Below are 17571 nucleotides of genomic sequence, written 5' to 3'. Positions count from 1 at the left end.
GTACACATGAAAAACTGCGTTGAGACAAATCTTTAGTAGAAACTGTATGATGTGCTTCAGCTTCCTTAGCACATGATCTGGAGTAAAATGTGATGACCAAGAGAAAAGTAGTCAAGTGAAGGAAGTTGGTGTAGCTACATTGCTAGTAACAAGTTTAGCTCTTTGCTTTCAGCCCTTTCAACTATATTACTTTCTTTGGCAGTTGTACCCTTTTCTTTTCCAAACTTACTTTGCTAGATAAAGTTTTCTTCAGCGATTTATGCCAGATGAGAACAAAGGATAGTTTCCTTCCAATTTTTAGGATGGCATTTGCTATTGTCTGGGAAATTCCAGACTGGGATTGGCTGGAGGGCTGGCAGAATACAGGATTACATTTCAGTCCTGTATATATATTTCTATTAGGTAGCAAACAAAACCACCTTGACAGCCTTTTTTTAGGGTGTATGGCTATTATTCTGTTTTTCTCAGCAGCTGTTGTTGATGCATCGTCTCAGGTTTTGTTAAACTCTGTTTACACTGACTTACACTTTCTTAGAAAGTTGGGATGGAGTGTCAACATTGGTGTCAAGTTCTCTCTAGCAGAGTGAGTTAATCAAACAAGAATGTCCAGATTTGGTTTTAAAAGAAAAAGAGAGTTCTTTTATTTGTCCACTGATGATTCAGAATGCCTGAGCTTATAATTCAAGTATCACATGCCTTAGCCTCAGTGAAGGACACGTATTTAATAATTTTGCATGAAATACAATACAAATTAAGTTAATGCAATGTCAGAGATTAAAGTAGAGCTTACATATATGTGTAGTAAAAGTATTCTTGGGGCCTTTAATTGCGTCCTGCCCTTGGCTCTGATTTCTGCAGTGGCTCACTGCCATCTTGGAATGGCACAAGGCAGTAGCAAAAGCTTGCTTGTATTCTGCGTACTGAAGTTGGAAAAAAATTAATTTGCAGAGGGAAAGAAGCGGAACACTACAGTTTTTTATTCATGTAGTCTTGCTTTCTGTCTGTACTGCACGTTACGGAGCTACGCAGAGCCTCGCTCTAAAAGTTGCAGGATGTCAAGGTTACAAACGTCGCCATCGGGAAGTGCAAAAGGTGGGGTTGTGCATAACAGCAGAATGATTTCATTTGCACGTGTGAATTATTTAGGATAATTAGGCTAGTAGACTGTGTGCACCTTAATCTAACAGTGAAATGAAAAGATTTTCATTGGGAATGACACACATTCAACATCCAAGAATCTTCTGTAGTTTAATAACTTCCAAAATGACAGCATTACAGCATGAACTCATCTCTTAATACAGAAAGGCACACTGAAGAATTTTGTAACTTTTATTAATTTAGGGTCTGATTTTCTGAGTTCGGTTTAATTAACAAAGAAATTTTGCCTATTTTAGTCACATGTCTTTGTTACATCTTTTCAGCATCACTAATGTTACTGAATGCCTCCCTATGTTTTTAATTGTGAGCATATGGAAGAGTAGTCAGCAGTTGAAAGTTTACTCCAAAACCCTGGAAAGTCAGCGGAAAGGCATTTGTTGTCTTTAGTGGATTGGGATTCAGTCCAGAATAAATACCTAATGATACTAATTCTTAAACATTTGAAAATGAGTTTGTTTGCAAAATCTGTATTTCTGATATCCTGCACTCTTGAAAAACAGGGTCTCCTACGACCAGATGCCCAGATAGTCCTTATCTTATACTGGTAATATTGCATACTCCGAGAGGCAAGTGAATTGTAGGCAAAGTATGGGATTATTCTTGCCAAAAGCTTTGTCCTCACCCTAGCAGCTGCTCCCCACACTTCTGGATTGTTGGATCTGGAAGGCAGACCTGAAGTTAAACTTCCTCTTGTTTTTGCCCCCCATGCATGACCTTCACTGCTGCTCAGTCTAAACATTTGCACATGCACTTTCCATATGTAAAAATAGGGTAGTTGTCACTTTTGCTCTCAGTTGTTCTAGGAGGAGAAGACTAAAGAGTTTACCCTCCCACTAAACTGGTGGTGAAAGATATGTTTTAACAGCAGTTCAAATTGTAAACTGTAAACTTGCAGAACTTCAGAGTACAACAAAAACTGGTATGAAGTCCAGGGAGCCAAACTCTGCATTAACTCGTAAATTTGTAATCTGGATTTTAATAGGAAGCTCCTATTTAATACAAGAACAAAGCACTAAACATTTGGAACTACTTGTACTGCTTATATATACAGTTTTATGCTTACTATAAAAAGTTAAACTTTAAGATAAATACTAGAGCCCATATTATAATGTGCATATAAATATGAAGCTAAGTCTGTGTCCAAGTTTCCTAACCACCCAAACTCAGCCAGTCTAACAGCATGGAAGCCACAAAAACTAGGACTGAGCCTAGCTTCTCCCGTTAAGCCTGAAATCTTTTCACTGCGTAGTGTGGAAGAAATAATAGAAGCCCCAGGGATGCGGGACTGAAAGGCAGAAACGAGCAGCTGAGCAGTGGCAAGGATCAAATTATTAAACTGTCTTTCCATTGCAATTAAGTGCATACCAAATCTCAGCCAAATGGTGGCTGATAGCAGGGGTGAAGTTTAACCTGTTTGACTTTGCGCTGAAAGGGCCAAGCACCACAGGTAGCCTCACGTACTGCGAAGTACGAAGGGAAGATGTAACAAGCTACTACTTGTCAGCTCTTAATTAGCAGCTCCCATCAGAGCAGCAGCACCCAACTGCAACACCGTCTGCTTCAGTGCGAAGTCCAATTCATCAGCTAAATTTTCAGAAGCATCCTGTTTTGTTTGGGTGATGGTATTTAACAGCTAAAGCGTGGCAAGGTTTGACTACCTTTCAGTTCTTTCTGTCTGTAGGGACAGTTTCTAGCTAAACTTAGAACCAGATAGTATCTGCTAAATTGGAAGCAAACAGCGGGTCAGGAGGTTCCTTGGGCTAAATCCCTAGACATGCAAGATATTTTTGTGTTTATTTTGTTTTGACTTTCAGTGCAGATTTCCATATCCACTGCTATTGCAACAGACAGCTGTAGAGCATTTGATTTGGCTAAGTGTGTGTCTAAGGACTAGTAGTAGCCTTGCTGTTTTGACAGTAAGCCTGGTTTGCCGCTGCAGTAACATTGCCACCGCATGGCAACGCACGCTTTGCTGTGGGCTCTGAGAAGATAAGCCGTGCTGTGTGTATTCACAAGATAAAGCACAGTTTGTTAAGTGTGCTTGTTCACCGTTCCTCTTCCTGCGTAATATTAACTCTCGGGGAAAGTCACGTACAATAAAGCGGTACATTTTTTGAAATGTTGTACACCTGACATTCAAGAGGGATTTATAATACATAGTAAAACCTTGCTCAGATTGCACTGAGGAACAGCTAGAGAGTTGAAAATTGAGAAGATAAATTATTTGCTTTGGGCCCTGTGTGAGTGAGCATGTGATGGAAGTGTGTGAGCTGGCATGTCAGCCGCACAAAACTTCCTTTATTAGGAGAATCCTTCTTATATTCTGCAGGTCCCATGGATGTCTACAAAACCTAAGACACATCCTGCTGGATTTTTTTCTTGGAGCTTTAGCCGTCTTCTGTTTGCCAGTCTTTCTCTAAGAAGCTGCATCCTACCATAAACCTGCTAGCAGAATGTGTCAGAAATGGCATGAAGCAAATAATTTTGTATGGACTGGGAAAATCATAGCTAAACAAGCATGGTGGCCAGCAAATCACAAGTGGGAAGTTGGTGTTTACTTCAGCTTTTAGTTTTTCTTTCCAGGATGTTGAAAGGAACGCTATAAAGAAAAAGGGGAATGAGACACATCTTCAAGCATTTATATGTAAACACACATTTCAGTATTGTGGTTTTAAAGAGCCTCTGGAGTTCTAACATCTTTAAAACACTGCACGGATGAATCAGCCTCTTTTGGTATTTAACCTCTAAGCCATAGATTCTTACACATGCTCACACACACTGGATGTTTATGCTTGTTCTCTTGTGTGTGTGTGTCTTTGCACCCACACATAAGCAAATAATCAGGAGTGATAAATATAAATTTAAGAATCTAATATGTCTCCCATTAAACTTTCAACTATTGTTTGCATGAATAAGTTGTGCATGTTGAAGAACTGTGAGCATTTTCTGTTGCTTGGAAGTAGCAATCCAAAGCATTTTATGAACTATTAACAGTCTGATACAAGTTATTTTTAGGATTTTATAATAATTTAGAAACCTGCTTATATTTTTGCAGAAATGCAGGGAGTAGTCTACTGTGGTTAGTTTTACCATGGAGGAAGAGTGACTGCAACAAACAGCAAGGAATATGCCACAATCTTTTAATCTTTTTCTTTAGTGCAAAAAGGCTCTAAATTTCTTCTACACCACACAATTAAAAGATTAAAATAATGCTAAAGTGGTCTGGGAATTGTGGAAAAAAATCTATTTTTGTATTTTTTGTAAGTGTGGTGTATAAGAACTGCTGTTTCAATGGTGCAGCGTCAACTCTTTCGTTTAACAAAAGTGCCCTTAAATAGTAAACGCAAGCTATAAAAATGAAGCGCGCGTTCTTTGAAGGCAGAACACCTGCTTAAATTATCGTACCCTCCAAAAAACCAAAAAGGTACACAACAGAACATGTGTGATTGCTGTGTCGCATGTGTGAGAATTGTTACCGCTTTTCCTTCCAAACAAGCAGGAGGGCAGAGCCTGGCTGTGCCTGTGTGAGCAATGGTGGGGAGCAGGGTGCAGCACAGACGAAGCAGTTTGGGCAGGCATCTGCTCCAGCTGCACTTTGGGGGCATTAGTTCAGACCAGGTCCAGCCTGATCCCTTGGAGTGACCCCCCTGTTGTGGCTGTGGCCTGGGAGGTGTGTGCCTGTACCATGCGTTGGGGTTGGTCATAGAATCATAGGATCATTCTGGTTGGAAGAGACCCTCAGGATCACTGAGTCCAACTGTAACCTAACTCTAGCATTAAAACATGTCCCTAAGAACCTCCTCTATGTGCCTTTTAAACCCCTCCAGGGATGGTGACTCCACCGCTTCCCTGAGCGACCATGGCACAGGGCATAGCATTTGCATGCTTCAAACCCACGAAGTGTGGTAAGGATGGGGCAAAGGGATGGTCAGGAGATTCTGCGTCCAGTGCAGAGCCACAAAGATGATGGAGTGGAGCATCTCCTGTGTGAGGAAAGGCTGAGGGAGCTGGGTCTCTTTAGCTTGGAGGAGACTGAGGGGTGACCTCATTAATGTGTATAAATATGTAAAGGGTGAGTGTCACGAGGATGGAGCCAGGAGCTTCTCGGTAACAACCTATGGTAGGACAAGGGCCAGTGGATATAAACTGGAACACAGGAGGTTCCACTTAAATATGAGAAGAAGCTTCTTCACAGTGAGGGTGACAGAGCCTGGAACAGGCTGCCCAGGGGGATTGTGGAGTCTCCTTCTCTGGGGGCATTCAAGATCTGCCTGGACACCTTCCTGTGTAACCTCATCTGGGTGTTCCTGCTCTGGTGGGGGGATTGGACTAAATGATCCTTCGAGGTCCCTTCTAATCCCTGACATTCTGTGATTCATTCCAAAGGAAACAGGGAGCTCGTAGGGCCTTTGCCAGGAAACACCATCCTGTGCCCGCTGGCAGCCATCTGAGGTGCAGCTCTGCAACCACAGGGCTTCAGGATCTTGTAATTACAGCTTCAGTCTCCCTGTCTCAGACATGGACTTTTTCGCCCTCTCAGGAGAAATGAGGGAATTCCTGGCCCCAGAGGTCAGCCTTTGCTCCAGCTGCACAGCAAGGGCCGTGCTGAGGTGGCAGATGGGTTCCCCAGGGCGCTGCCCTGTGCCCTTGGGCCCGGGCGTCCCAGGGGTGTGAGGGGAAACCAGCTCCTTCCCTGCGCCAGGCGCGCCGAGCGCAGCTTCCATGCGGGCAGCCATATGCCAGCCTGCCAAAAATAACGGTTATTTTTAAAGTACTTGGGATAGCAGGACCCACTTCGTTTATTACGAAATAAACTGAGAACTGGTGTGTTGGTTCACACTGTGACAGGGTTGAGAAGGATGAGTGTTTCCGCCTTGATCCTCGCATGTGGATGCGGTTCTGTGGAAGAGGCTCCATGTCCAGCCTGTCGACTGCTATATTGGCCGACAGCTTTTAAAGCAGATACTTTGTAAAGAGGTAGAATAAAAAGAACAATATCACTTTTAGTCAATTTTGCATTATGAACGGAGTTTTATGCTAAGATAGTCGGGTTGTAAAGATTGTTGTGCTAACCTCTAATCCCGCTTTGTATTTTATGGGTCTGTTTTCCTTAAAAGTTAAATTCTACAAATAATCATAAGCTTATAATTTTTCACTTGTAACCTCCCCATGTTCTGTGGAGTGAAGGCAAAGGAGCTCACAGGGGCGCAGGGTCTCTCCCCGCTATTCCCAACAGGGACTTTCTTTCTCTGAACCATTCTTAGGTGATGCTATCTACTGCTGTCACTCTCAGCTGTAGGTCTGTCATATTCCCTCTTATCCTTCTCAAAAATGTATTCTTGGACTTTCTTTTCTGGAAGATCCATCCAGTTGCCCTTGCTTTAAATCCCAGTGGGAAGAGATTTCTAAAGCAGCAATGTGGGCTCGATGTGTGACCACCCCGTGTCCCCACCAGTGCTGCCCTGTTCTGCCCTTCCCTGCTATCTCCAGCAGCCAGAGGTGCCTCACACACGAGATACAATTGCACTTATCACTTCACATCATCTTTTTGTTCTTTTTTTTTTTTTAAGGGGCTATGTCAAGTACAACGCTGTTAAATAATTTCTTTATAACAGAGCGTTGCACTTTGTCTCATTACAGCTGTAGAGTCAGTGAGAGTTGCTGAGCTAATACCAGATCTAAAACGTGACAGTCCTCTTAGACCTGTAGGTCCTCAGGACTTGGAAATGGCATTGCTGCAACTGGTGGAGTGCTTGAATCTATTGAATGTTTGTGAATTTGAGAGGAGAGATGCCTTTAATACTTAAATTCCCATCTTTAACATTACACAGATGGTGTAGCGTTTTTGCATTTTTTATGTTATTTTGGGTTACAGAAACTATTATTCTGCTGGTTACAAGTATCCGCGTGCATACCACAGAGTTCATTTTGAGGACAGAGCTCTAAAATCATAGACCTTGGCAGCAGTCGTAAATCAGTCATTTTTTTCATTGAGAAAGTGATGGCACTGGAAGAAAGTTATTTAGTGATCAAAATGCATCGTTAAGCTTTTAAAAAGGGATTCTGTGCCTGTAGGAGAGCTGTAGGCGATTTATGGCTTATCTGTACTCATTGCCTTGAGCTTTTGGAAAATTTGTAAACAAAGCCAGATTGCTCATTATGTTCCCATTCAGGGTTGGTTAGATGGGTAAATGCCATCAGAAGCACTTTGGTCCTGTTGGGTTTTAGTATATTACAGGAAATGGAATTGCTCCAAAATATTTCTTTAAATATTTATCATCCATGAAAATATACTTATCGTTTCTGCTCATATAATTGATTTTTTGAATAATTGTAAATAATAAAAAATATGAAAGTAGTGCTCTGAGAGCTATTTTGTATCCAGATTTGTGTGTGTGTGTCAGAGTTCATGCTTACACCGTGTAATGTCTTCAAGCACTGCTCACCCTTTCTAAGGTTTCGGGCAGAGCAGGAGGCTGGGGAAGCTTCAGGCTGGGGTAGCTTCTGCTTTTTACCAAATTTTAGGGAGCTGAGATGTGAACTAAGTGACTTTTCATAACCAGTTTGATAAGTTGTTTGCTATTGATACGATAATTTTTACTGCTCACCTTTTGTCTTCTGTATAGATTACGTGATGTGAAAGGGGATCTTGTAAGCTACATTTTTCTTTGCGTTTTACTGCTCTTTAAGCATAAGAAAATGCGCTGCTATATACAGATTTAACTGCTATAGGTTAACACAATTTTCCTTGTAATCATATTTATTGCAATATGATCATAATGTTATCCATTTCATAATTCATGAATAACTTTTTGGTGTATTTTTTTTTTTCATTTATGGGCTGCAGCTGACCAAGTAAACAGGTCATGGCACGCTTAACGAAGAGACGACAGGCAGATACAAAGGCTATCCAGCATCTTTGGGCAGCTATAGAAATAATCCGGAACCAGAAGCAAATTGCTAACATTGACCGTATTACAAAGTAAGTGATCTGTTCTAAAAAAAGTCTTGATGAGGGGGAAGGTTGATGCTATTAAAAGCCCTGGGAAACAGAGACAGTAAAAGTTGTGAGAGACTGTGAAACAGTTACATGTACTTCTGTGTTACTAATTATCTAATTATAAAAAAACTTACCAAACTGAGCACCTGAAGATCCTAGAGTGAGGATTAAGCTGTCAATTTGAGATCTTACTCACTCTGCATTTGTTTTGTATTGTCATCTTTAGGAAACATGCAATATTTATAGTACTTGAACTGAGTTTAGCATATCAGGGTTATGCTTACTTGGTGGCTTGGTCAAAATACACGAAGTGGATGTAACAGTTAAGGAGAAAAGGGCAATAAAATCTGTAAATAAACTAATTCTTCAGGAAAATGTGATAGGCCAGGGGGGAACTCTTTTCTAGAAGTTAAACCTGAAGTGTTAGGTAGATCAAATAAGCCCTATTTCCTGAGATGAGCATAGGATGCTATTAAAGAACACATGAAATGATTGCCACTTATGCCTAATACTATTGTTAGGATTAAAATATTCTTCAAAATATATTAGGTGCTGTATACATGGAGAAATATATATTCTTTGTTCTGTGGAGCTTGCCATGTGTGAAAAGGTCTGCAATGTTAAAGTACCTTTTAAGATAACTTGGAGTAGTCACTGTAATAAAAACTGAGGGAGGTTTTGCACTCCTCTCTGCTTTGTCTGCACTTCCAGGCCAGCATGTACGTCACATTTGTCAAAGTAATCAATATGAATAATTTAAAAGAGCAAAAGTAACCAGTTGGCAACTCTTCAGTTGCCAGAACCAATGTGAACTGATAATGAGGCCAGAGACCACTAAGGGAGAGAGTTATAAACAATGCAGTTACTGACGAAGTGAACAGCATCATAATATGGTCCGCTGACAAAGTTTGGAAGGTCTGGGGTAGAAGTGACAGGCTAAACTGGCTTCGTAAATGGAAGATGTGTAACAGTTCAGGTTCTCCAAACATAGTGAACAATAAACAGGAAAAGGAAAAAAAATTATGTCCCCAATGAATTTGTGTGTACCTGGCTTGTACAATGAAGAAAAATGCACTATTAAACCAAAGAGCACCTTCCTGTAGATAGAGAGTTACAAGCAGGCTTGAGAGGGAGATTGTGATTTCATTTTTGAGGTTGTGATGGGCTGACCCTGGCTGGACGCCAGGTGCTCACCAAAGCAGGTTCAACTTGGGGAAGATTAATTTAATTTATTGCCAATCAAATCTGAATAGGATAATGAAGAAATAAAAACTAAATCTTAAAATACCTTTCCCCCACCTCCCTTCTTCCCAAGCTCAACTTTACTCCCAAATTCTCTACCTTCGCCCCTGGCCCTAGCAGCACAGGGGTGTGAGGAATGGGGGTTGTGGTCAGTTCATCACACGTTGTCTCTGCAGCTCCTTCCTCCTCAAGGGGAGGACTCCTCACACTCTTCCACTGCTCCATCATGGGATCCCTCTCACGGGAGACAGACCTTCCCAGGCTTCCCCAATGTGAGTCCTTCTCACAGCGTACCGTTCTTTATGGACTGCTCTAGCCTGGGTCCCTTCCATGGGGCGAAGTCCTTCAGGCAACCTGTGCTCTAGCAGGGGGTCCTCCCCAGGCTGAAGGTGGATCTCTGCTCCACCGTGGACTTCCCTGGGCTGCAGATGGATCTCTGCTCCATTGTGCATCTCCATGGGCTGCTGGGGAATCTCTGTTCCGGTGCCTGGAGCACCTTCTCCCCTCCTTCACTGGCCTTGGTGTCTGCAGAGTTGTTCTCACTCTTCTGACGGCTGCTGGCACTGTGCAGGTTTTTTCCCCTTAAATACGTTATCCCAGCGGTGCTGCCATTGTTACTGTAGCAGGTCCATCTTGGACCTGGCTTGAACTGGCTCCATAGGACATGGGGGAAGCTTCTAGCAGCTTCTCACAGAAGCCACCTCTGTAGTACCCCTGCTACCAAAACCTTGCCATGTAAACCCAATACAAGGTTGCACTTGAGTTTCAGAGTCCTTTAAAGTGTATATATTTGCATCATGTCACCAAGGAGATAAGTGGGTAAACTAGAGCTATAGCTCTTTCCATTTTAACATTTCTAATTACTTACTCTAGTCCATACATTAGCTGAGTTTGTTAGCTGTTTATGATCTTTTTATATGTAATACAGGTAGACAGGCACATCAAGCTGGGGCTTCATCCCACTCTATGAGATGCCTGTTTTAAGATAGTGCGAATAACATTTAGCTGTGTAAAGTCAGGTGAGACAAATCCTATTGTTGCAAACAAGGTTGAGAAAACAAGCAATTAAATACTAGAAAAAGAAATACTGCTCTTGGTTACTGAAGAGTGGTTTCATTTTTTAAAAAGCAATCTAGATCCAGATTGCGTGATTGATTCATCTCTAAGCAGAAAAAAAATAGGTGACTAAACAGAAATCCAAGCAGACTTGGTACTTTGATAAAGATGTGCAAGGTGTTAGCAGTGAAGAGTAATGTAAAAACTGCCTGGACATTGTAAATACTCCACATGCACATCAGTGACAAGAGTGATGAACAGTGATCTAGTTTCTATTAGATATTTTGAAGGTGATAACTTTTGACAAGGAAAAGATAAAGATCTTTGAGTTGCTTTAAAGTACTAGTCTGATGAGTAAACACGGATGACTTAGTAAATGAGTATGCATGTTGCATAATATTCAAAACAAAGTTCTGAAATAAGCACGGCATCAGAACAAACCAAACAGTTGATGTATTCTTCTGAGCTCAAAGATCATTTGGCCAAGTACAACTGCAATTCTTTAAAAGATAAATTGGTGTCTAGGCACATAGGCAAATGTATAGATAATTAAAAAGCAAAACCAAACAGTGGTCAAAAGTGAAAATTATGACCATATATTCAAATGTGTGCTTTCAGAGACCTTCACAAGTTGAAAAGATCATTCATTATTTGATTTCTGATTTTATTTTCTTTTCACTGTAGGTTGAGGGTTCGTTTGTTGCTAGAGACAAGTTGTCCTGTATATTTTGTGACCTGTTAGTCCAAACACCTTCATAGCAGAATCTCTGTTGCTGCTGTCTTCATCGGATGGCTTGATACTTTTAGGCAAATCTATTTGCTGGCTTTTCTCCTTACCAGCAGCTCAGCACAGTTGTGTCCCTTTTCCTAACATATTCCTGTTGATGTCATTTACTTCTTGCTTTTCTTAGTTTTCTGGTGCTGAGTAGAAGCCACTGTCCATATCAAGGACTATCCACTTTTTACGACCAGGGAAGAAATGTTAGCAATGTAAAAAGATAATTAACTGTTTATTAACTGTTTCAACTCAATATGTAAAAAAGACAAATGTATATAACACATAAAAATATGTGTACTTTTTGTGCAATTGTCAAAAAATATCTGGCATAAAGAAAGACTTCCAGAAGATACTGGCAATGGAAAGTATGCAGAAAAATCTATAGAATTAGCCACTTGTTTTCTGTGGAGAATATAAGAGTAGGAGGATAGTGTAGGAGGAGCCAAGAGCACTAGAAGGTACTTCTAATATTATCAGGAAAAACCTGTAGGAAAAGACTCCCTTTAATTAAAAGTAGACTAAATCAAGTACGATTTGCTTTTTAAATTGATGAGCGGAAAAAGCAAGAACAGAAAAATGCATGATTAGAAAGTGATTGAAAACTGTCTTACATTGAGGAAAGAGTCTCTTAGAGAATTGGAATACACGTTAGAGTTCTTTAAGAAGTTAGTTAGTAAGCTTAGTGAACAAACGGCAATTATTATAAAAATTATTGCATGCAATGAAGTATTAGGAAACGGAACAAAGGTGTCTATTTTTGAAATAAATAAAAATGTGTGGAAAAATGGCAAAAATATGACACTGTTAATTGGAGTATTATGTAAATGCTTAAATAAAGGCTTTGGTAGGGAAGAGACAACACTGCACAGACTTTATGCCTCAAAAAAAAAAATCAACAACTCATTATATGAAAGGGAATCTTCCATTTTAGTGATGATATGTGGGGGTACATTATAGTTGGAAAGGTCCTTTCCAGTGGTTGGAGATAAGTATTCTTCGGACTAAAATCAGTACTAACAAGAAGTAACAAGGTAGTGAATTTAAAGGAATTGCTACTAAAAGTGCAAACTGCCTTTTGAAGAGAACTTAAAAATAGATATTTAAGTTCCTGTCTTTGTACATAGGCTTCAGTGTGTTCACTGCATTTCTGTTTAACAGAGAAACTCATTTGAAGGCAGTGGTGACATTTCTGTAAAGGAATGCAAAATAAATATTCTCACCCAGTTTATATTGTCACTGTGTATCTCAAGTCAGTGAATTACAGTCATTTAAAATCTAACTGCTAGGAATATCTAACATTTCTAAATTACTAAATTACTTAATAACAAAATGATATTTCTAAGAGGTATTTATCAAGAAATATGACTTATTTTTCTGTCCAGACTTGATGCTGGGATAATTTGACCCTAATATGTCAATTATTTAGATCAGTATTATTGGTATTAGTTATGCTGTAAACACAAGTGGAGAAGTGACTTCCCATATCTTGTGAATTCTCTGTCGAGAGTGCAGCTTGATAAATTGTTCATACCTAAAATTGTGTTAAAATTTTTAATTAGGCTTTGACTTTCTGGGTTTTTTTCCTCATTATCTTCCATCTGTTTTGGCTTTGGGGTAACCTTAAAAATTGATTCTATGGAATAAAATGCCTTAAAATACACTGGAAAAAAGACATGCATATTTAAATGAGTAGGATAAATTATTGACATTCAGCTGCACAGCAGATTGTTCAGTATGTCCGTACAGCCGTGTATTTAAAGTTCTCTTTCTTTGGCTACGCCAGTCTTCCAGTTTCTTTTATAGTGTTTTCTTTATAACTCCCTTACAGGTAATTGGGCTCCTAAGATGTAATTAACTATTAATTACATTTTTGCCCTTTTTCTCTCAAGGTATTGGGTTTCCTTTAGAGCAATTTATGAACATTATATGATCATTATGATTAGTTCAGAGTTCATTATCTATTAAATTAATGTTACTAACATACCCAGTTGGCAATTGCGGTATTCTAGAACTATTACTGTCCGCTTTCAAGGTTTTGTCATTGTAAACAGATAATGTTTCTGGTTTGTTCAGAAGCCAGAAGACAAACGTGAAAATCAAAATATAATTATTTACTTCTATACTTCCTTCTTTGTATTTTTACCTCTCTCCCTTGGATGTCTTTCATGATTTATTTAGTTGATTGGCTTCTCTGCCTGTCTCTTATAAAGGCTTTGTATATTCTGTGTGTGTGGACTGTGGCAGGGAATGCCCAGGCACCATCTGGAGCAGATCTGCTGTGACCACACCACATTGCCTTTGGCTCATGGAGTGTTTCTTTGGCCCTGACATATTCTTCCTTTGTTTTCTATGTGTGTGTGGTTCTTCAGTTCTAAGCGCCAAAAATAATACAGCCCACAGCAACGCTATTCTTGCAACTCGAAGCTAGAGGCATGATAGTTTGCCGTCGGGCATGGTGTGAAGGCATCTGAGGACACGTTGCATGCTGGAACAGTGTTGGAGTGCCCTGGGCAGGAGGAGCCAGTGTTGGCGTAGTTTACATCCATGTTCTCTCTCCGGAGCAAACTAACCTCTTGGCCATGCTCTGCCTTTTTCCAGGAGGAACAAGTTGCCTTTCTCCAGAATGGAGCCTGAGAGTGAGTCAGTTTGGGAATGAAACCAAGATTGCCCCTAGTCCACAGGGTAGAGGTACCTAGATGTATCCCAGCCTTTTTTGGGGATGAAGCTGATGGAACAACTATTAGCTAGGATAAAACTGCTTTGCTATTATCAAAGAATTTGTGTAATTTCAAAGAAAGCAAAACTGAAACTAACGGTTTCATTATTAAGAAAGCTGTTTTACAACATTGATGATACAAGAAAATGTCTTTTTTTTTCATCAATAGGTACAAAAACTCTCATATTTTTTAATTAACTTTCAAATGAGATGATCCAGTACTAGGTCCATAAATGGTCGTAACGATTTTTCCCATATTTGTTCTGTGAGCTTACTTTTATTATATTCTAATTTAATCTAAGTGCAGCAAAGTCTGATCATCTAAGAGAAATGAACAGATCCCAAGCCTCTATAGACTCTGTCAGTCCCCTGTTAGCTTTCTTTGGACTGACATTAATCAGCATTGATGGGATAGGATGCCAGAGAAGAATTACTCAGGATGAAAGATTACTGATAAAATGATGAGATTTTCTGATCCCCCAGTTGAGGTGGAGCAGCTAGCAGTTGTAGATTATGTGACCCTCTCAGTTTGACATTTAGTCATAGGAGGGGGATTTCTTCTCCAAATATCACTCTAAGGAATTTCTCTGGTCAACCTCTGAAAATAGTTGAAGTTAAGGGACTCTCCCATCCATAAATATGTTGTTGCCTTAGTTCTTCTGTGGTTCTCTTTTTAGACTGTCTGTTTTAACAGAAAACAATTTCTAGAAGCGCTGATTAAAGCAAAGATGAGAATGAGCAATTTGAACAGGTAGAAAATAATTGCAAGAGAGTATGAATAAGAAAATGAGCAATTTGAACGGGTAGCGAATAATCACATCTATAAATAAGAATATGCAATGCAGTGGTAAGAAAAAATAATTGAAAGAACAAGATTCTTACAGTGTTGCTTATTTGAAGCTTGGAAACATGTTAGAAAAAAAGTTGTCACTATTGATAGTACCTTTGATGAAGATTTAAATCTTCCTAGTATTTACATGTTGCAACTAAATAGTCACGTGTAAACAAAAATAGTAAGCTATAAGAATGATTAGGAGAGCAGATGACTCTGGATTTATAACTAGATAATCCTGTTGTTTAACTGCAGCACCTGGTATTTCTTTGACTGAAATTAAAACTTACAAATGTTTTTCTGCTCTGTTGGTTTCTTAAGCTTTGTCAAGCCATTCCCCTAAAATATCTTTTTGTTACTGGAGAGTAGGCTTATCTGAAAACAATTGTCTGAGGTAAAACATAGTCCTGTTACACAGAATAATGCAGTAGTTGCTTGAGTTAACTTAACCAGTGTTACTGGTTCCTTTTCCACAGCTTTTCATCATCCTCCTGTATGTCTTAAATGTGACCTTGTGAATCAAATGGTGTTATTAAAAGCAACTCTTCAGAATCTTGTAGATGTTCATCAAACCCTGGTCAGTTGTACTATGGTAGAACAGGTCAGTATTGAGGGAAGTGCTCAGGAAATCCCATGTCTTGCCAGTTGGGAAAGGATGAGGAAGAACAGTACAGTGCAGTTTTTTTCCATGCCATGCAGTGTAATAGCAGTTTGTAATTATGCAAGGGTAAGCACAAGTGAGGAGTACAAGGTCCTGCAATAAGAAGCACGATAGTGCTGCCTCGGCAGGCCATGGTGCTGCTCCTGGGACAGCCTGTCCAGCCAGTGTTCTCCTCTGAGGAAAATGAATTCCGTTTGCATTGGGTTGGCTTAATTATGGATATATTCATTACCGAAAACAAACACAGAAAGACGTCACCAGTTACTGTAGGATGCTGTAGCTGGCTGTGCAACCATTATACCTGTAGGGATTTAGGATAAAAGGCTGTTTTGTTGAGGACGGGATCTTGAGGTGAAATTAAATTCTTTGTCTGTTTGCTTTGATCAGAAATATTAATGCATATACATCTAGTTCCTACAGTTCATTTTGCAAAAAGTGAATAGAAAGATGCTCAAGTGTTTTAACGAATTGGGTTTGATCAGTTTTCCTTATCTAATAATTCTCTTCAGAATGCTCCTATGCAGTATTGCTAGTAAGGCGGGTTTTTTTATCTCAAAGGTCAATGTTCCTCATTGATTCAGTAGGTGAAGTCATCTCTGAGCTGAGCATGAGTATGACTGGTAAATAAAATGATCCACACTAGCAGCACAAACACGTAGTTATTGACAACAGCCATGCTCCTTGTTTGATGTTTGCTAATGAGTGCAAAATCATTTAAACTCTCTTTACTGTGTATTACTATCAAAACTGTAATATTCAATGTTTAATACTTTCCATGGATAATCCATGCAAACTGTGAACTCCAGTATAAATATTGAGAAGTGGTGGAAGTGTAACTGACTTGAAAATTACTATCCCGATTTTCATTTTAATGAATGTTCTCATGTACTCCGTACTTCTATTAATATTTGTGTTAAAGTTGTGTAAGTTTTCACAGAAAATTACACAACGGGCTATCTTTATTTCTAATTACTCAAAGCAAACTGATTTACTTTCTATGTCACAACCTTTTTGCTCGAATAATAATATCTTAATAATATTTGAAAGTGAAACTTCTAGCTTATGTTTGGTTTCTTTGCTGTAAATAAAAGTGGCTTTCTATTAGAACTAAAAGATAAAAATGAGTGTGATGTGGCCATTTAACAGGTTGTTATCTGCCTTAAGTGCTCTTCAAGGCTTTCACTCTAATCGGTGGAGAGAGAAAGATCTCCAAAGCACTACTCACACCGGCTATTTTAGGCTACGGTTTCATATTCCCATTCATATAAACAATAGCAGCACCAAAAGCAGCAGCCCTGCCCCAGTGGCTTTTCCAGCCGTTGTGCCGTTCCCTAGCTGGGGTTTAGGTGAACATTTCTGTGACAGTATGATCATACTGAAACACAGCCAAGCTAAAAGTAATCTGGGGAAAAAAAAAATTAAAAAGTTACTTTTAATCCAGATAAGAATGGAAATTAAATTAGGAAACTAAAAAACTCCATATGAAAGTGCTTGAATGTATATTTTTTTTAAGCATGTTTTGCATCGAGATGCTAGATGTGAACTGCCTGAAAGTTTCATTTGCAAGGTATTATCCAGGATGTTATTATATATTCTGAGTCATATATTACTTGTTTGTCTCTTCAGTACATCCACAGAGAAGCGCTGGGTGGAACAGTGGCTCTCCATAGACACAAGCTGTTGTACATCAGCTTGCAGTGCCGCCAACAATCAGTGCTCCTGTTTGCCACTGCTTGGTGCACGTACACGTATATTATCAGCAGCATCACACAACTTTTTAGGTCAGAAAAATGGGATTAGAGCCCTTTCTTAGATAAGTTCCTCCTTAAGAGGGTGGTAGTAGTTCTGAAAGGGAGATTTTTGTAGATAAGGATTGAATAGCTTGGTACCTTAATTACTTGCTTTTCATGGTCACATTGGTGGGTTACACAGTATTAAGTGTATAGCAAAGTTGTATGACTGAGCATTTAACTTACTGAAACAAGGAATTACCTGAGTTAAAATTACTGTGTGTTTGACAGAAAGGACACAGGTGATTAACATTATAGGAAACTGCTGTGGTGCCTGGAGGTATGTAAAGCACACACAAATGAGGTTACTCCTCGGTTTGTTTTAGCAGCAGAAGAAA

The 17571-nt window shown here is 39.5% G+C and overlaps 1 protein-coding gene across 4 annotated transcripts in view; it reads left to right on the top strand.

Annotated features, from left to right (window-relative positions):
• The window catches only part of ZMYND11 (zinc finger MYND-type containing 11), a 107456-nt gene that overhangs the window by 39490 nt on the left and 50395 nt on the right, over positions 1-17571 (top strand). For all 4 annotated transcript variants that reach the window (XM_082046168.1, XM_082046167.1, XM_082046170.1 and 1 more), the window contains exon 2: positions 8006-8140. In XM_082046168.1, coding sequence (XP_081902294.1) covers positions 8025-8140 — 116 coding nt within the window. In that variant the 5' untranslated portion in view covers positions 8006-8024. The remainder of the gene's footprint in view (positions 1-8005; positions 8141-17571) is intronic.

The sequence above is a fragment of the Streptopelia decaocto genome, assembly GCF_964273445.1.
Source record: "Streptopelia decaocto genome assembly, chromosome: 2".
Lineage (NCBI taxonomy): Eukaryota > Metazoa > Chordata > Aves > Columbiformes > Columbidae > Streptopelia > Streptopelia decaocto.
Note: the sequence above shows the minus strand (reverse complement) of the source record. Positions and strands in the feature narration are given on the sequence as shown.